Below are 17,438 nucleotides of genomic sequence, written 5' to 3' on the forward strand. Positions count from 1 at the left end.
ATGGCGGGTGCGGGGCTGCGGGCGGCCGCTCGGCGCTGGCTGCCGTGCAGGGGCCACGGCGGGCCGCGAGCCTCCTCGTCCTCGCCCTCCTGCCCTGGCTGCGGCCCCCCGGGTCCCGGCGCCCACTGCCCGGGCGCCCCGCGCTCCGCGCCCGCCCCGGCGCCCGCCGGCGGCGCCGAGCTCAGCGCGCACCTGTGGGCTCGTTACCAGGACATGCGGAGACTGGTGCACGGTGGGTGATGAGCCGCAGTGGGACGGGCGCCGGGGGTGTATCCGCGCGGCGGCAGGCTCGCGTCCGGGCGACAGACCGACCGGCCGTCCCGGGCCTCGCTCTGCGGGGAAAGCGCTCTGGTGGGGCTCGCCGGGGCCCCGGAGCCCGAAGTCCCGGCAGCTCTTCGGGAGAGGCTCCAGCGGGTCGTCCCGGGGGCCTCTGGGGCCGCCCCGACGCCCGAAGGCAGGTGGGCCGACGGGAGGTTTGTTCCCTGGCTCCGTCTGCAGGAGCTCGGGGATCCCGAAGCGGCCTCCGGAATGCGGAGCCCCCACCGTCTTTCCTGGCAATCCCGCCTGCCGGGAGGCTGCGGCGGAAATGCCCCCAACCCCTTGTTCTCTTAGGGGCCCTCAACTGGGGCGGGAGCATCGGGACAAAGCCAGCCGGCGTCGCTGCCCAACTTAAGGGGACGCGGACTAGACTTTGCAGATGCCTCTAGATTGCGACCCAGGTCCGGAGCACTCTCAGCCCAGGAGGGGAAGGTGTTGGTTGGAGAAACGAGACCAAGTTGCCCCAGGGCCCTGGAGTCCACAAGCGTGGCTGCATCCTTGGCCAGGACGCTTAACCTCCTGTACCCTCCTCTCCCGCCCTCTCTTCCCCATAAAAATGGGCTGAGGAGGCCAGAGAGCTCAGTAGATGTCCCCGGGTGTCCGGAGGCTCTGCCTCTGCAGCAGGCAGGCGTGGTTTGGGCTTGACCCTGTCACCGGCCAGCCGGGGCGTGCTCAGCAGGCCTCACCCTCTTAGACCTTCAGTGTCCACAGCATTAAACACAATCCTGGGCCCACTGCCACAGGGTTGTAGTGATGACTCAGAGGGAACCAGGCCAAGAAAGGGCAGGGAGCTTCCAGAGGAGCCCCCAAGGGTGATGCTGCTCTCATTGTCTGGTAAGACAAAGTGCCCCTGGCTGGAAGATTCCAGCTGAGGGAATGGGGCTTCCATTCCAGCCGTGTGGAGAGCTGAAAGGGACTCACCTGAGAAGCACGGGGCAGAATAGTTAAGACCCCTGAGGAACGGTGGTTCTGAAGCCCTTGGGCTTTGCAGGACCCCACCCTGCACCCCCTCAGTGGAGAGGACAGGCCTGGGAGGCTGTTTAAGAAGAGGTGTTTGCTCTGGGTCTGGAGAAGACCTGCAGAGCAAACTGAGGAGCCTGCCTTCTAGGTGTGGGAGAGAACATAGTGAGGTCTGTTGGGCTTTGTCACGCCAGGTGCACCAGCATCTTCAGATCTCCACAGAGACACCCAAGCTCCTCTTGATGGGAAAGGGGCAAGGTCATTTCCAAGATGCCATGGTGAGCGCCGGATGAGCCAGGCTTGCACCCCTGGGTCACCCCTCTCAACTGGGTTTTTTGGAGGAGATTCTGGGCATTGAGATACACCTTGGGCTAATGCCTGTGGGCAAGACTTGGCCAGGGAGCCAGGCCCCAGGCCACTGCCTCTCCGCCAGCCAGCGTGGGGACGCTGGAAGGCTAGGCCTAGGGGGAGAGTTGATTAAGGCAGGTAGAGTGACCTCAGCTTGAATCTCAACTCCATTGCCTACTGCTGGATGGTTTAAAGCAAGTGACTTCACCTCCCTGAGCCCATTTCTTCCTCTGGATGATGGATGAGTAAGTGTGATCACCTCACAGGATTGGAGTGGGGCCTGAACATGATGAGCCTCTAAGACATGTGCACCCAGCGGCAGCTGGGAGGACGGCACCCACAGTGAGTCTCACAGCTGCCGTGGGGAAGAGTTGGCCCTGGAGCCTGGGGCAGGAGTGGGGCAGGCTCGGAAGAGGAAAGGGAGCGTCTGCACAGTGAGCCCAGTGAACTTGGGAGGCCAGCGCCAGCAAGGGGTACATCCAACTCACCCGGCCCCGTGCACCACCGCAGCCCTGTGGAAAGGAGTGGGGGCCTTGTGGCCCCCAGAGCTATGGTTTCCTCAGTCCAGAAATCCAGTCAGGAGGGCAGACCCTGTGGGCTGCTCCCCCACCCTGCTTTGTCCCTCAGAGGATCATCTGTCCCTGCTCGTGGCCAGCACCCTGCCAGCAAGGGGCCACACCACCAAGCAGATCCCTCCCGTCTGGGGGTCTACTGGATATTGTACCAGGAGTTAGCATTGGGACCCAGGAACTCAGGCCTGTGCAGAGAGCAAGGCCCAGGGTCCTAGTGACCTCAGAGCGGCATCTCAGAAGCAGCTCCCTGGAGAGCTGCAGTCATTGCGTCTCCTGTGCGTCCAAGCGAAGAGTATTCTGTCTGCACCCACCAGTCTGCAACGGCTGCTCTGGGCTGGGCCCACATTGGCCTCGGGCCCCGAGAGGAACCAGCCACACTTGTTCCCCCACCCACACCCTGCACTTGGCTCCAAAGGAAAGGGACAGGGTAGGGATGGATCCTGTGTTCCGAAGGGGCCTCCAAGGCAGCTGGTCGGAGCATGGGAGCTCATCAGTGTCTGTCTCTGAGCACAGGGAATGCTGCGTGGCCCAGGGCTTCTGCTTCAAGATGATGCCTAGCTGTGGCTGAGACAGGAATTGCCTGGAGGCTTGGGCTCTTTGTGCGGGCCTCAGCCACAGGCTAGAGGTCTCAGGAATGGGGCTACCTGGAGCCCCTGCAAGGCGGTGCCCTGTGCACCTAGTCCTGCCTGCCCCCTCTCTGGCAGCCCCTAGTCCTTGAGTGATGCAGGGGAACCCGGGACAGGGAGATGCCGGGCTCCAGAGACGTGTTGCCCATCTAATCCCACGTTTGCTGCGGGTGCAGAGCGGGAATGCTGCACAGAGCCCATTCCATATGACCCTCTCAGTAATTCCGTAGATTGGCATGATTTTGATTCCCCCTTTAAAGATAGGGAATCTGAGGCCCAGAAGGTGAGGTGACTTTCCTGAGGTCACAGCTGTGAGAGGGAAAGCTTGGCCTGGTCTGTCTGACCTCAAAGCCCGTGCCCTTTCTCCATCTACCTCCCCTCCTGTACAGATGGGGAAACTGAGGCAGATGAGCCTGGGACCCCCTCATCCTCATCTGCCTCCCTGGGACCCTAGAGCCTACTCTGCACAGTGTCCCACTCAGCCCTCAGTAGCAGCCAGGGGCCTGGGGTGGCTCTGACCATATCCCGAGCGGGGAGCAGCCTGGTTTCTTGCCCCATAGCCCAACATCACACGTCCTGCCTATCATAATTAGCAATGTTCCCTGGCTAGAAGCAGCAAATGTCATTATGCAGACTGGCGGGCAGCTGAAATCCGATTAGAGGGGCCACAAGCTGTGGCAGGTGCTCTGAGCTGGGAGTGCGAGTGACAGAGGAGCTGCCCAGTACCCCCCAGTCCCGTCATGTTTCTCAGCCCCAGCCCAGGCTGCAGGCAATGTGGAAAGGGTCTGAGCGTAGCCATGACTCCGATGGGGCTTATGGGAGCCTGGAGGAAACCTGGACTCGGTGTACCTGCTGGGCTGCAGGCAATGGTGTAACCCAAGACCCACAGCTAGGAGCTCCAGCCGGGCCTTGGCCCATTGCCAGCTCTGCCTTACCCCAACGATGTGACCCTGGGCAAGTGGCCTCTCTGAGCCTCAGTTCGGCCATATGCAGCCTGGGGCTAAGATTACCCATCCTGGGTGGTTTCATGAGGCTCCCAGGCCTAGGCACCTGGAAAGTGCTCAGTAACCATTTGCTGCTACTGTGTCCGTCCTCCTCCTCATACCTGCATCTCCTCCCTCCAGACCTCCTGCCCCCCGAGGTCTGCAGTCTCCTGAACCCAGCGGCCATCTACGCCAACAACGAGATCAGCCTGCGTGATGTTGAAGTCTACGGCTTCGACTACGACTACACACTGGCCCAGTATGCAGACGCGCTGCACCCTGAGATCTTCAGTGCTGCCCGTGACATCCTGATTGAGCACTACAAGGTGAGGCCGGCCAGGCAGGTAGCCCCGGCGCTAGAGAGATCCCAGGCGGAGTCATGGGGGTCCCCTGAGGCGGCTGCCCCCGCCAGAGGTCTGGTAGTGCTCCTGGCTCAGGCCTGGCCCACTTCCCCCCGACAGTACCCAGAGGGGATCCGGAAGTATGACTATGACCCCAGCTTTGCCATCCGAGGCCTCCACTACGACATTCAGAAGGTGAGTGGCTGGGCCAGACTCCAGCGGCCCCTCCTAACTAGATGTGTACCAGCACTACCTCCTCTAACGGAGGGGCCGCCCCCTTGGCCTCAAAGCTGTAGCTTCCTCTCGACGGGCACATGATCCCCTCGGTACCTTCCCATCGGGGCTTGGGCACAGAGACTGGCTCAGGGCCAATGCAGACCCCTTTCTCCCCACCCATCCCACTCCTCTGGCATTCCCAGAGCCTTCTGATGAAGATCGACGCCTTCCATTACGTGCAGCTGGGGACGGCCTACAGGTCAGTGCAGACTGCCCGGCCTCACTCTGCTGTCCCCCCACCCCCAACTATACTGTGTCCTCGGCTCAGGACCACTTTGGACTCATGATGTCTGCACACCCACCCAGGGGCCTCCAGCCTGTGCCTGATGAGGAGGTGATCGATTTATATGGGGGCACCCAGCACATCCCACTGTACCAGATGAGCGGCTTCTACGGCAAGGTACTCACTCCATATGCCTCCGCCGCGGGCGGCCAGCGCAGTGATCTCACTGCGGGGGCCCACACCCTGGTGGGCCTGCCCTGACCCGCAGCCCGTGCCCCTCTACCAGTATGGCAGGGCAGATTCAGAGCCCTTGGTCTCCAGGGCTGGGGGGGTGGGGCGGGGGCTTGCTGAGGTGGTGGCCCCCTCTGCAGGGTCCCTCCATCAAGCAGTTCATGGACATCTTCTCGCTGCCGGAGATGGCCCTGCTGTCCTGTGTGGTAGACCACTTCCTGGGGCACAGCCTGGAGTTTGACCAGGCGCACCTCTACAAGGACGTGACGGTGAGGACCTTTGGCCTCTCAGGGTGGCAGGGAAGGTAAAGTCGGCCACAGCAAGGCCCGCTTCCTAGGCCCCACTGCACCCTTACTGTCCCTCCGCTGCCCCCAGGATGCCATTCGAGACGTGCACGTGAAGGGCCTCATGTACCAGTGGATCGAGCGGGATATGGGTAAGGGTAGACCGTGGCAGCCCCTACTGCAGCTTCCTGGGCAGGGCGCCGGGCTGGCCCTCACAGACCCATCTCCCCATTAGAGAAGTACATCCTGAGAGGGGACGAGACGTTCGCTGTCCTGAGCCGCCTGGTGGCGCATGGGAAGCAGCTGTTCCTCATCACCAACAGCCCTTTCAGCTTCGTGTGAGCTGCCTGCTGCCCGCTGCCCGCGGTGGGGAGGAGGGAGCAGGTGGGCTGGGAGAGGGGCCTCCCTCTGCCCCGCCCCACCCCCACCCCATCCCCCTGCTCCCTGTCCCACCTCTGCCCCACCTCTGCCTCCGCCCAGGGACAAGGGGATGCGGCACATGGTGGGTCCCGACTGGCGTCACCTCTTCGACGTGGTCATCGTCCAGGCAGACAAACCCAGCTTCTTCACTGACCGGCGCAAGTATGGGCCTAGCAGGGGTGATGGGGCCGGGGCGTGGGGACTGGCCTTTGCTCAGCACCCTGCATGCTTGGGGTAGAGACACCCTCTTGTCAGCCAATGGCACATGTGAGCAGGTGGGGAAGGTGCCTGCCCCCCCCCCCCCACCAGTCCTGTCCCACACGGGAAATCCAGCCCTTTACCGTCCCCTCCCCACCCTGCACCAGGCCTTTCAGAAAACTCGATGAAAAGGGCTCCCTGCACTGGGACCGCATCACCCGCCTGGAGAAGGGCAAAATCTATCGGCAGGTGAGTGCCATCTGGGTGGCCTCGCCACAGCCCCAGGCTGTGGAGGGGACAGAAGCACAGCCTCCTGGGCCCTGCCCTGCCACCACACATCTGCCGTGCCTCTGCCCCCTCGCACTGCGTCCGGGGGCACCGGGGAAGAGCTCTCGGCACAGGCCTGGTCAGGCTGCCTGTGTTTGAATTTCAAGCTTACTACTCCACAGCAGAGGGAGTCTGGCCGAGTCATTTGGCCTCTCTGTGCCTTGCTTTTCCTCATCTATAAAAGAGGTATAATGTAAATAAAAAAAGTGTTCTACTTGAATTGTGGTAGAAAGCCCTTAAAGTCGCCAGGCATTTACTAAAACCCCCTAGACGATCAGTGGCACTAGTACTTGGGGCTGACCGCTCTGCTGCAGCCAGACAAGCTGGTAGGAGCCCCTCACAGGCCTTTGCGGGAGACCCCCTTTCCTAGCTGGTGTCTAGGAAGATGAGAAGGGGGCCTAGTGCTGGGGTTTGGGTGGCAATTAAGGAGCAGGATTAAGGCATTTGGCCCTGGATGGAATGCGGAAATCCTGGCTGAGCTGGTCTCCGTGAGGGTGGAGGTTCCAGGGGCTGGGGGAGGGAGGAAGTCAGCAGTGGGGTCAGGGGAAGCACTCGGGGGTATCCAGAGCCGAGGCCTGGCCTGCAGGCAGTACTCATAGCCCCGTGGCCCCCAACTCTGTGGCCTCCTTGGGCACAGGCTCTTTCCTTTGGCTTTGAGGGGGACGTGCTCCTGTGTCTTGGCATCTTAGCTGAGCCTGAGGAGGGTCATGCAGCTTTGTGGGGAACATGGGACTTTTTCTCCTTTGGCAGCTTTTAGCCTTTTCTTTGTGCCTGACAATCTGAAGTTTCACTGTGGGTGTGCGCTGGATCCTGCTTGCTTCTCGTCTTTCTTTGCGCTCCCTCCCTGGCTCCCCATGCAGGAACCCCAGGCTCCATCTTGCCTCACGTAGCTCCTGTACCTCCAGATTGTCTCTCAGTTCGGGGCCCATCCGCGGCACTCCGCCCCCCTCGTACTTGACTCCCCACCTGAGCTTAATTCGACAATTAAGCCTTTGGCAACCACCTGTGGCCGCCGTGGCTGGCTTCCCCTGGCCACGGCAGGCACGGGCTGCTATAGTAACCGCTTCGTGCTGCGTGCAGGTTCTGCTCACTGCTGGGTGGTGGGCTCCTGCCCGGCGGCTGCTGCACTTCCTGCCCTGGGCCCCCTGCCCCGCTTTCGGCTCTTGCGAGAGCTCCCTCTGTCGTGTTTGAGCCTGACCGCTTTCATCTCTGCTCTGGCTCTGGAGCAGGAGGGGCAGATGGCTTCGCCAGGAGGTCTGCCGGGTCCCTCTGGGCTCACGCCCAGGAGGACAGGAAGGGCTCTGGGGCCATGGGCTTGCTGCTGTGGTTTGTTTCCCACAGCGTGGGATCCCTGGCGTGGGCGTGAGGCCACAGGGAGGGGAGGCCCTGGAGGCACAGGGCACCGTGCCGGGCCTACAGGAGGCTTTCCTGGGGTGGGCAGACCCCCTTCCTGACTGTGAGGGGGAGGAGACAAGGGTCAGAGCCTGGGGACAGCGAGGCCACGGGAAAGGGCAGCCGGGCGTCCAGCTGGAGGGGCCTCGCTGCCTCTGGGGATTTGGGAGGAGCAGCGGAGAACAAGGCGGGGTTCTGGCAGCCCCACGGGAGCCCCTTGGTACACTGCGCTCGGCGGTGCCCCCCCCCACTCTCCCCAGGGAAACCTGTATGACTTCCTGCGCCTGACAGAATGGCGTGGACCCCGCGTGCTCTACTTCGGGGACCACCTGTACAGTGACCTGGCGGTGAGGGGGCGAGGCTGGGCCTGCCCGGTGAGGAGGGCGGGAGGGAGGGAGCCCCGCTCGCCGCTGCTGAAGCCCGCCCCCACCCTGCCCCGCAGGACCTCATGCTGCGGCACGGCTGGCGAACGGGGGCCATCATCCCCGAGCTAGAGCGCGAGATCCGCATCATCAACACGGAGCAGTACATGCACTCGCTGACGTGGCAGCAGGCGCTCACGGGGCTGCTGGAGCGCATGCAGGTGGGGGGGCAGGGCGGGGGCCGGGGGGGGGCCGGGCTGCCGCCTGCGCTCACCCCCCGCACCCCCTTGGCTCCTGCAGACGTACCAGGACGCCGAATCGCAGCAGGTGTTGGCGGCCTGGATGAAGGAGCGGCAGGAGCTGAGGTGGGCAGGGGAGGGCGCAGGGAGCGCTTCCAGCCCTATGGCTCCCGGGCCCCCTCGAGCGCCCCATGTCTCCTCCTCAGGTGCGTCACCAAGGCCCTGTTCAACGCCCAGTTTGGAAGCATCTTCCGCACCTTCCACAACCCCACCTACTTCTCCCGGCGCCTCGTGCGCTTCTCTGACCTCTACATGGCCTCCCTCAGCTGTCTGCTCAACTACCGTGTCGACTTCACCTTCTACCCGCGCCGCACGCCCCTGCAGCATGAGGCGCCGCTCTGGATGGATCAGCTCTGCACCGGCTGCATGAAGACGCCCTTTCTTGGCGACATGGCCCACATCCGCTGAGGGCACCTTTATTGTCCAGAGCAGGTTCTAACCCCTCCTGCCCCGCCCACGCTGGGTGTCGGTCCAGGACGGGCAATAAAAGTGGTCTCCCTCTCCCTGTGCCTCTGTCCGGCCCTAGCCGCATCACTTGACCGCGAGGATCCTCTGGGTGTCAGGGAAGTCGTCCTCCAGGAGCGAGTCCTGGGGGGTGGGGAGAGGACCCTTTGTGGCTGGGCCGAAACTAGGCCCTGGGCCCCTTTCTACCGCCCCTGACACCCCACACTCACATCAAAGGGCTCACAAAAGGCATCATGGCTGCCAAAGACTGGGTTGGGGACAGACACCAGGGTTGGGCTGGTCCCTTCCTGCCAGGGGGAGAAGTCTTCCTCAGCATCATCTTCCGCCTGAGAAGAGAGGTGAGTGGTGAGGGGCCTCCAGCAAGATGGACGGACCTCCAGCCCCCCCACCCCAACGCAACACGGCCCTACCTGGAAGGTGGAGAAACCAAAGCCTGTGGCCTTGCCTCGAGCGCGGAGGTAGAAGGCTCCAGCCACGAGACCGAGCAGTGCTCCAGCGGCTACCACAGCCCCCACGCCTGCCACCACAGGCGGAGCCTCGGGTGCCACCACTGCCCGCTGTAAACAAGGAGAGCGTCAAGGCCAGACAGGCCAGGGCTGCCCCTCACCCCCACCCCCGCCAACTCACAGGCTGTAGGGGGGCCAGGAGGGGCCTGGCCAGAGCGTGGATGATGCCGTTGAATGCCATGATGTCCCACACGATGACATGGCTAAGCACAACTGCCCCTGGGGCCTGTAGGGAGACCAGAGTCAGGCCTAGTGGGTGAGTGACGGCTGGGGCCAGCGGGGGAGGTGCGGTGGCCACACTCACCCCCGGGGCCCAGGAACTGTTGTCAGGGCCCGCAGCACTGAAGACGAGGCTGAGGCCCGAGTGGGCAGGGAGCACAGTGTCCTGGCTGGCATTGGCACTCAGGAAGGTGGTGTTGGAGGCGTGCAGCTCCAGGTCGGGGCCGCTCAGCGTCTGTGGGCAGGAGCAAGGCCTGTTGGCCCAGGCCAGCCCGAGGGGTCAGCGTCGGGCCTGGCTCTGCCCACAGCCCCTGCCAGTTACCATGTTGTCCAGGAAGCCTTCATTGACAGGAACGAAGAGTGTCTTGTAGGTGAGCTCGTCATCCAGGAAGTCCAGGAAGTCCAGACCCCGCGGGGTGGCGTTGGCATAGCCCAGCAGCATCTGGGGGTGCGGGGGGAGATAGGACCACGGGCTGGCTCCCTCCCCAGGGACCCCAGCTACCCCCCCCCCCGCCCCCACCCCCCCCCTCAGCCCTAAGGCTGGGCCCCCGCACACCCCATAGAAGGTGGAGAAGTTGGCGGTGGCAGCCAGGACATCGAGCAGCTTCCCATTGCACACGCTTGTCCCGTCACCCACAAAGCCGCGGCGGCACCGGCAGGCCACGTCTGCGGGAAAGGCAGTTCGGGGGGGAGGGGTCAGTGGGAAGGAGCCAAGCCGTGGGGTGGGGTGGGGGGCCCTGGGGCAGGGGGCTGCACCTAGCTCGCGGTAGCAGTAGGCATCCCAGCGCTCCGAGCGGTTCTTCCGGGCGCCCAGGCTGACGACGCCTACCTGACCACCGCCACAGTCTGCCGCGGGGAAGACGACTGGGTGGGCAGCCGAGCCGTTGGCCAGCCAGCCCACGAGGCACAGGTGGAAGCCCAGCTGTAGGGGCAGGAGGGGATGCTGAAGCCTAAGGCCCAACTCGAGAGGGCCCCCACAGGCTCGGCTCCAGACCCCTGGGCCCCACACACCTTCTGGGCAGCAGAGAGCTGAGGGAGAGAAGCAAGAACAGCTCCCTGGGCCCCACAGGCCGCCTCGGCCTCTGAGAAGTTCAGGCCGGAAGGACCACTGGGGGCCTGGAGGTGGAAGACCCCAGCCTGCTTCTCTGCAGAAGGGAGGGACGCGTGATCAGCCCGGCGGCACCGAGGGCAAGCAGGGGCACTGGGGGCGGGCAGGGAAGCACACCCTGGAAGTGGAGGTCTGTGCACACGGCATCCACATGACAGGGCGGTGGCTGGCCCAGGCAGCGGTCCACGGGCGGCTCCGGCTCCTCCAGACACTGCAGTCCGTCACCCACGTAGCCGGCATGGCACACACAGCGCCGCGTGTCCTGGGGCGGGAGAGCGGGTGGGTGCTCTTGAGGGCCCCGGGAGGGCGGGGGCGCCCGCTCTGTGGAGCCTCCCCAGCTCCGCGGCTCCGCGGCTCCCCGGCTGCTCACCGGGCCGGTGCTCAAGCAGTCCGCGTGCTCACTGCAGCCCCCGCGGTGGCCATCGGCACAGGGGTCGCGGGCCCGGCAGCTCCAGCCGTCGCCCTCGTAGGCGGGCAGGCAGGCGCAGGTGACCACGGTGCCCACTTGGCTGCAGTTGGCATGCTCGCTGCAGCCGCCGTGCCCGACCTGGCACAGGTCCGCCACTGGGGGGCAGGGAGAGAGTGGCAGGACCAGGGGACAGGAGGGGCGGGGAGAGCCCCCCACCTCGCATCCCACCCCCCTGCTCACCTGTGCACGTGCGGCCATCCCCTTCATAGCCCAGGCCGCACTCACAGCTGCTGTCGGCGCGGCACACGGCCTGGGGTGCGCAGGGCGGGGCACACGCGGGCTGCAGCTCTGTCGCCCCAGGGCCCACCCCACACACCCAGGTGAGGAGCTGCCCTCTTGGAGGCCGCCAACCCCCTTCCCACCCCACCCCCCCCAAGTGCCTCAGCCTGAGTGTGCAGCCGGGGCCAGCCGGTGCCCGCAAGCCAGCACAAGCATGCGGGGGTGGGGGGGTGGGGGGGGTGGATGATGGGGCACAAAGAGCACTCACCCAGCTGCACCTCACAGCTCGGCCCCGTCCAGCCCTCATCACAGAAGCAGGAACCGGAGCCCCCCAGGCCCTCATCACAGCGGCCATGGGAGCTGCAGCGGCAGGCTGGGGAGAGTCACAGGCAGGAGGATGGGGCTGAGGGCGGGGCCGGGGTGGGGGTTGCCCGGGGCTCAGAGGGTGGGGGGCAGGGCCGGGGGGGGGGGCGGCCCGGGGCTCAGGGGGGGGGGCCGGGGGGGGCGGCCCGGGGGCTCAGAGGGCAGGGGGGCGGGGCGGAGAGGGCAGGACAGCCCACCTTGGCACTGGGGTCCAAAGGCCCCCGGGGCACAGAGTTCACATGCCGTCCCCGTAAACCTCGCGTGGCACTGACACTGCCCGCTGCCACTCATGCCGTCCACGCACACGCCGTGGCCACTGCAGGGGCTGCCAGCACCGCCAGGGCAAGCTAGCGGGAGGAGGGGGGAGGGCAAGGGAGCGGGGCTCTCCTCAGGACCCCTACCACACGCAGCCCTAGCCCGGCCACGCTGTCCATCCCACACCTGGGACAGCCAAGCCTCTTCCAGAAGGCGCAACTCCCTGCCCCCCAAGTCCCCTTGCTGCTGAGAATCCTCCAGACGCCCGCCCCCCCCAGTGCTCTGTCCCGGTAAAACGCCCTCAGCACCCACACCTGCCCCCGCCCCACCGCCCCGACACCTTTCCTCAGGAGCAGTGGCCGCAGCAACCTCAGGACCCTCACCTCGGCACTCACTGCCGTAGTGACCCGGGCAGCAGCTGGGTTTCCAGGTGGTGGTGGCGCAGTTGCGGTGGCAGCCCCTGCCCAGGCCTTGGGGCTGGCCCCAGAGGCTGGACCGGGCCCAAATGCTGCGCAGGGCCAAGGACTGCAGTGGAGGGGATGTCCAGAACTTTGAGTAGTATCGCCAGCAGGCCTCGGGGCTGCCCTGGGCCAAGAGGAGTCAAACAGCCTAAGCTTCGTGGTCCCTGGTCCCTGGTCCCTGCCTGAACCCCCACCCAGCTCCCAGGGCCTCACCTGCTCCTGTGAGCCCTCAGGACAAGGCGGTTCCAGCCCGCAAATGCTGCAGATCTTCTGAAAGGAACAGAAGCCAACACAGTAAGATCAGATGGATCTACAGGACAGGTCGGCTAGGGTCCCGGCCTGTCCACCTCTGACCTATGGCCTCCCTCACCAGCCGCAGCGGCCGAGTCTCAAAATGGTCACAGCGGGCACCAAGACCAGGTGGCTCCAGCAGCTGGTCGATGCCATAGGCCAGGCCACCCTCAAAGGGCAGGTGCCGCTGCACGATGCGGGCGTCCTCCTCACCCACTGTGAGCTCACCCTGCGGGCAGAGGAAGGAGAGTACATGGGGTCACAGGTGCGTCACAGCCCCCCACTTCCAGAGCCCCTGCCCCCTGCTTCCCAGACTCACCGGCCGGGCACGGCTGCAGGAGAAGGAGATGGGGGTCCCATGCATTGTGCGGAGAGGGCCCAGGTTGGGCAGGTCAGATGCCAAGGCCTGAGCAGATGGAGCTACAGTTGGAGCTGGGTGGGCAGGCTGGGTGGCAGGTAGTGGGGACCAAGGACTGGGGGGAGACCCACCTCAATGTTGCGAATCACGTGGCCCCGAAGGATGGCTGCCAGCTTGTCACGGTGGTCTTCGTGGTACAGCCAGGTCTGGCGGTCAGGTGGCAGGGCTTGCAGGGCGGAGTCTGTGGGCCACAGCATGGTGAGGGGCCTATGCGACGCATCCTGAAGCAGGGGCAGGAGGCCAGCCACCTGGCAAGGATTAGCAGAGGTGTGACAATCAGAGACTGGGGGCAGAGGTAGGGGAGTGGACCACAGAGGCCAGGAAGGGGCTCCAGGGACCCAGGTGGCCTTCCCGCCAGCCGCATTCTTCTGTTGCCATCCCAGGCAGATGCACACGGACATACACGCAGGGATAAACTTGCACACACACCTCGACTATTCTCAAGTACATGGGCACACATAAGCACACACCCCTGTGCTCACACTGGGAGGCTCAGATACACAGCCTGTGCGCACACGAGGGATAGGCTTACACACAGGTGAGTGTGCAGACAGGTGAACATACACAGTCACTCACACATGGACAGGCATCTGCATACACACGCACCGGCACAAATGCCCACACGCGGGAGCAGTACCTTCACAAGGCCGCTGAAGATCTTGTAACCGAAGCCCTCTGCAGCGGCCGTGACGTTTCTCTGCGGGAAGGCACTGGTGAGCCTTGAGGTCAGGCAGGGAGAGAGCACGGGAGGGCCCTGGCAAGCTCCCAGGCCTGTGTCCAGGTCATACCCGCAGGACAGGGGCAGCGTCAGGCTCCCAGTGTAGCACGTCGGGAGGCAGCAGGACTCGGTCGATGAAGTGCAGGACTCCGTTCACCGCCTCGTGGTCGCTGCTCACCACCCGCGCGAAGTCATTGAGATAGATGCTGCCCTGGAGGTGGGGCCCAGGACCGAATGAAAACCATTGGTGGGACACTGAGGCTGAGGGGTGGGGCCCCAGATGGGGGCGGGGCCTGCACTGGGCGAGTCTTGGGGCAGGTGGGCGGGGCCAAGAGCGCGGGGAAACACTACCGACCGCCAGGCGGGGCTGGAGGGTGGGGGAGGGGGACGGGCAAGGGCACAGGGCCAGGCTCGGAAGTCCTGGGCCTGGGGACTGGCCCTCGGTAGTGGGCACGGTCCGGAGCCGGACTCGTCTATCTCCCTCTCACTAAAGCCCTGTCCCGGCCCAGGGGAGGTGAGAGGGTCTTAAAGGCGTAGGGACCGGGCCCAGGAGCACAGGGGCAGGGCCTGAAAGCTGCTGAGTCCCGGCTCTCTGGGGAGGTCCAGGGCGGGGGCGGACCGGCCCGGGGACAGGCCCACCTCCCTCTCGTGGATGCGCAGCGGGTTCCCCGAGAGGGTGGTGACATAGCCTTCCTCCAGCAGCTCCTGGCTGCTCAACTGCCGGCAGCCGACCACGTGGTAGCGGAACACGAGCTGGCGATGGGCGCGAATCCGGGCCAGCTCATCCTGCAGTAGGAGTCATGAAGGTTGAAGGAGACCCCTGACTGCTGCCTCTGCCCGCCCCACACCCGCCCCTGCCCATCCCTGCCCCACAGGGCCCATCCCTTCCCAGCCTTGCTGGGGGTGGGAGAGGGTTGCTTTACCTGCGACAGGTTGGTCATTAGATCTGCTCGAGGCACAAAAACTGTGAAAGGCCCATCACCCTTGAGCTCCTTGTATTCCTGTGGGGAGGCAGTAACAGCTTGAGCACAAGGGCAACTTGTGACCAACTCGGGGCTTCCATGGATCCTCCAGGAAAGACTTGGACTCTGAGAGGACGTCTGGGTGGCTCAGTGGGTTAGGCGTCTGCCTCTGGCTCAGGTCATGATCCCAGGGTCCTGGGATCGAGTCCTGCATCATCGGGCTCCCTGCTCTGCAGGAAGCCTACTTCTCCCTCTGCCTCTCCCCACCCCCCACCCCCCCCACCCTGGCTTGCGCTCTCTCTCGCTCACTCTCTCAAATAAATAAGATCTTAAAAAAAAAAAAAATAAAAAGACTTGGGCTCTGAGAGTCCAGAACAGCCAACCCCTTGACCAAATGAGAACATGGAGGCCCAGAGACTGGTGGGACCTGCAGATCAGAGAGGCCCAGGCTCTCTGGACCGAAGAATTGGAAGCCAGTTGGTCACTTACCAGGAGGTGGAGGCTGAAGAATGAGGCATGCCTGTCCCGAAGGAGCTCCTGGGGGGGGCGAGGATCAGCTCAGATTTTGGGTGGCCCCCATTCAGGGCCTGGTGCCTGTCCCAGCACCTGCGGCCCAAGGTCTGGCCAAGGCAGAGATGAGGAAAGGAAAGCCGGGGGTCTGAGCTGGGGTCAGGATTCATTTCATGGATCATAGCTGGGTCAGGCCCAGGTGGAGTCAGGGGGTCAGGGTCATGGTCAAGGCCAGAATCAGGAACAAATCTGGGGTCTTGACCAATATCATGGGTCAGGCCCATGGAGGTCATAGCCAAGGCTGGGTCAGGGGTCCAGCTTGGGCATCATTACCAGGCCGACTCGGGCGCGGCAGGTGAAGCCATCACCCACTGTGTGGGCTGCGTCACAGGTGCATGTCCTCTGGCCATCCCCCATGCTTTTGCACACGGCATAGGGGCTGCAGCCTCCATTATTCTGATGTAGGGACAGGAGAGAGAGGCATCAGTGGCTCCCAGACTCTTCTGCCCCACCCAGCCCTGGGTAAGGGGCCATGAAGAACCCTGTCCAAACCCCAAAGCCCTGTTGGCTACTGAGCAGTCAGATTCGAGCTTGTGGGAGGGTGGCTCACCCTTCAGAGGCCTTTAGGACCCTGACAGGGGCAAGGAGGGCTGGTTCCCGCCTCGGTCCCCTTCCCCTGTGAAATGAGGTGGGGCTGGGGCCTGACCTGGGAGCAAGGGTCCAGGAGGACGCAGGTCCGGATGCCATCCCCGCTGTAACCCTCACGGCAGCTGCAGGAGACCTGTCCCAAATCCTGATCAGTGCGGCTGCTGGGACCCAAGAGCAGGCCAGCACCCTGGACAGAAGGAGCACCTCCTCCCCGGTCTGAGGGGGGCCCACCCTCTGAGGGAATGGTACAGCCTCCGTGTCCGCCTCTGTTGTGCTGACCTGCTGGGGGCCTGTGGGGATACAGTCAGCATGCATGTGACAGCCCCCGTGGCGGATGAGACAGCCGTTGACTTCTGTGGGGGGAGACGCTAGGATGAGAGGCAGCCCTAGGCAGCCCTTCCATTCATCTGTGCCTTCAGGTGCTCACTGCCAGGCTCTCAGTGCCCCCCGTGGGCCCCTCAGCCTCACCTAGTCTTATAACACTGAAGCCAGAGCCCTGGCCCCACGTACGCCCAGGGTGGGGGTCCCAGGCTCACCCTGGCACAGCTCCCCATCTCCTGTGTAGCCATCCTGGCAGGTGCACGTCCGCTGCCCAGGCGCCACCTTGGTGCAGTTGGCGTGGGGGGAGCAGCCCCCATGGTCCTGCGCACAGGGGTCCACCTCTAGGGGCAGATGATCCCAGAGAGTTGTGAGGAGCAGACACAGGGACAGCGTGGGGCCAGGGGAGGAGGGCAGGGGAGAAAGGAAGAGGTCAGAGGGAAGGGTGAGACCCAAGATGGAAACCGGATGGAAACTGGCCCCAGAAGGACTGGCGAGGGCTCTGCAGGGAAAGCGTCAGGGTGAAATTTCACGGAAAATCTCAGGGTGGGCGCCCGGAGCATTCCACGTGACCCAACCTGAACAGTAGCTGCCGTTGCCCAAGTATCCTGCGGCACAGACACAGGCCGGGGCCGCCGCCGAGTCCTGTAGGCAGCTGGGAGGGATGGCATTAGCTCAGCCTGGGCCGGGCCTGACCCCAGGGCCCCTACCCGCTTGCCCACCCACCCCAGGCTGAGTTCACTCACTTGGCATTGGGGTCGCACTTCTTTGGGCATTGAGGGCCACTGATCTCTGGGAGGGGAGGGGGTAGGAAGATGGTTCTGGTCGTTTGGACCGGGGAAGTACCTCCCCAGGAGTCACCCTCCTCTCCCCCTTGAGGCTACTCACTCTGATCACAGCGGGGGCCCTGCCAGCCCACATTACAGACACAGCTTCCGTTCCCTTGAAGCCCCTCCTGGCACAGCCCATGGGCACAGTCACAGACTGGGAGCAGGACAAGGGAGGACAGGAGTTGCCCAGTGCCTCCCCCCTGCCCCGGCCGGGCTGTCTCCACGCTTGCTGTCCTCTGCCCTCCCCGGCGCTCACCTCCAGCACAGTTGGGCCCATAGCGGCCCAGCTCACACATCTCACAGGCGGTTCCGTGGAAGCCCTCGTGGCAGCGGCACTCCCCACTGCCCAGGAGCCTGTCCTGGCACTGCCCGTGGCCCGAGCACACACCGCCCTGACCCCCCGGGCACGGCTCGCACAGTGTGCCAAAGAAGCCGGGGCAGCAGTCGGGCACCTGTGGGGAGGAGGCAGGGAGGGGCCGGGCCCAGGCCAGAGGTGGGGAGGAGGGAAATGAGTGGGG

General features: G+C 64.4%; 2 protein-coding genes across 3 annotated transcripts in view; one reads left to right on the top strand and one right to left on the bottom strand.

Annotated features, from left to right (window-relative positions):
• Positions 1 to 8,717, top strand: NT5DC2 (5'-nucleotidase domain containing 2). 2 transcript variants are annotated; one of them, XM_044916893.1, is made up of 14 exons: positions 1 to 232; positions 3,949 to 4,133; positions 4,269 to 4,343; positions 4,568 to 4,623; positions 4,731 to 4,824; positions 5,019 to 5,147; positions 5,254 to 5,314; positions 5,398 to 5,500; positions 5,643 to 5,744; positions 5,948 to 6,029; positions 7,760 to 7,846; positions 7,942 to 8,082; positions 8,162 to 8,226; positions 8,307 to 8,653. In XM_044916893.1, the coding sequence occupies exons 1-14, from the start codon at positions 1 to 3 to the stop codon at positions 8,566 to 8,568; spliced, it is 1,674 nt and encodes a 557-aa protein (XP_044772828.1). In that variant the 3' UTR covers positions 8,569 to 8,653. The 2 variants fall into 2 exon arrangements, with proteins under 2 accessions (XP_044772828.1, XP_021550883.1); XM_021695208.1 differs by lacking the exon at positions 1 to 232 and having other exon boundaries at positions 3,102 to 4,133; positions 8,307 to 8,717.
• The window catches only part of STAB1 (stabilin 1), a 27,369-nt gene continuing 18,479 nt past the window's right edge, over positions 8,549 to 17,438 (bottom strand). Inside the window, exons 38-69 of the mRNA XM_021695243.2 lie at positions 17,177 to 17,372; positions 16,979 to 17,074; positions 16,837 to 16,882; positions 16,669 to 16,745; positions 16,309 to 16,434; positions 16,052 to 16,125; positions 15,831 to 15,905; positions 15,458 to 15,580; positions 15,104 to 15,151; positions 14,576 to 14,653; positions 14,292 to 14,438; positions 13,723 to 13,863; positions 13,572 to 13,631; positions 13,006 to 13,182; positions 12,836 to 12,922; positions 12,596 to 12,745; positions 12,439 to 12,495; positions 12,148 to 12,349; positions 11,707 to 11,856; positions 11,415 to 11,519; positions 11,108 to 11,215; positions 10,829 to 11,022; positions 10,576 to 10,720; positions 10,362 to 10,495; positions 10,107 to 10,272; positions 9,907 to 10,016; positions 9,673 to 9,792; positions 9,436 to 9,585; positions 9,253 to 9,357; positions 9,036 to 9,182; positions 8,835 to 8,951; positions 8,549 to 8,748 (exon numbers count right to left, since the gene is read on the bottom strand). Coding sequence (XP_021550918.1) covers positions 8,692 to 8,748; positions 8,835 to 8,951; positions 9,036 to 9,182; positions 9,253 to 9,357; positions 9,436 to 9,585; positions 9,673 to 9,792; positions 9,907 to 10,016; positions 10,107 to 10,272; positions 10,362 to 10,495; positions 10,576 to 10,720; positions 10,829 to 11,022; positions 11,108 to 11,215; positions 11,415 to 11,519; positions 11,707 to 11,856; positions 12,148 to 12,349; positions 12,439 to 12,495; positions 12,596 to 12,745; positions 12,836 to 12,922; positions 13,006 to 13,182; positions 13,572 to 13,631; positions 13,723 to 13,863; positions 14,292 to 14,438; positions 14,576 to 14,653; positions 15,104 to 15,151; positions 15,458 to 15,580; positions 15,831 to 15,905; positions 16,052 to 16,125; positions 16,309 to 16,434; positions 16,669 to 16,745; positions 16,837 to 16,882; positions 16,979 to 17,074; positions 17,177 to 17,372 — 3,768 coding nt within the window. The 3' untranslated portion in view covers positions 8,549 to 8,691. The remainder of the gene's footprint in view (positions 8,749 to 8,834; positions 8,952 to 9,035; positions 9,183 to 9,252; positions 9,358 to 9,435; positions 9,586 to 9,672; positions 9,793 to 9,906; positions 10,017 to 10,106; positions 10,273 to 10,361; positions 10,496 to 10,575; positions 10,721 to 10,828; positions 11,023 to 11,107; positions 11,216 to 11,414; positions 11,520 to 11,706; positions 11,857 to 12,147; positions 12,350 to 12,438; positions 12,496 to 12,595; positions 12,746 to 12,835; positions 12,923 to 13,005; positions 13,183 to 13,571; positions 13,632 to 13,722; positions 13,864 to 14,291; positions 14,439 to 14,575; positions 14,654 to 15,103; positions 15,152 to 15,457; positions 15,581 to 15,830; positions 15,906 to 16,051; positions 16,126 to 16,308; positions 16,435 to 16,668; positions 16,746 to 16,836; positions 16,883 to 16,978; positions 17,075 to 17,176; positions 17,373 to 17,438) is intronic.

The sequence above is a fragment of the Neomonachus schauinslandi genome, chromosome 1 (assembly GCF_002201575.2).
Source record: "Neomonachus schauinslandi chromosome 1, ASM220157v2, whole genome shotgun sequence".
Taxonomy (NCBI): domain Eukaryota; kingdom Metazoa; phylum Chordata; class Mammalia; order Carnivora; family Phocidae; genus Neomonachus; species Neomonachus schauinslandi.

Coding starts and splice junctions, on each gene's coding strand:
- NT5DC2 (XM_021695208.1), top strand. CDS start 3,597: ATGTGGAAAGGGTCTGAGCGTAGCCATGACTCCGATGGGGCTTATGGG. Junction 4,344..4,567: donor TCCACTACGACATTCAGAAG/GTGAGTGGCTGG, acceptor TGGCATTCCCAG/AGCCTTCTGATGAAGATCGA. Junction 8,083..8,161: donor GGCTGCTGGAGCGCATGCAG/GTGGGGGGGCAG, acceptor TGGCTCCTGCAG/ACGTACCAGGACGCCGAATC.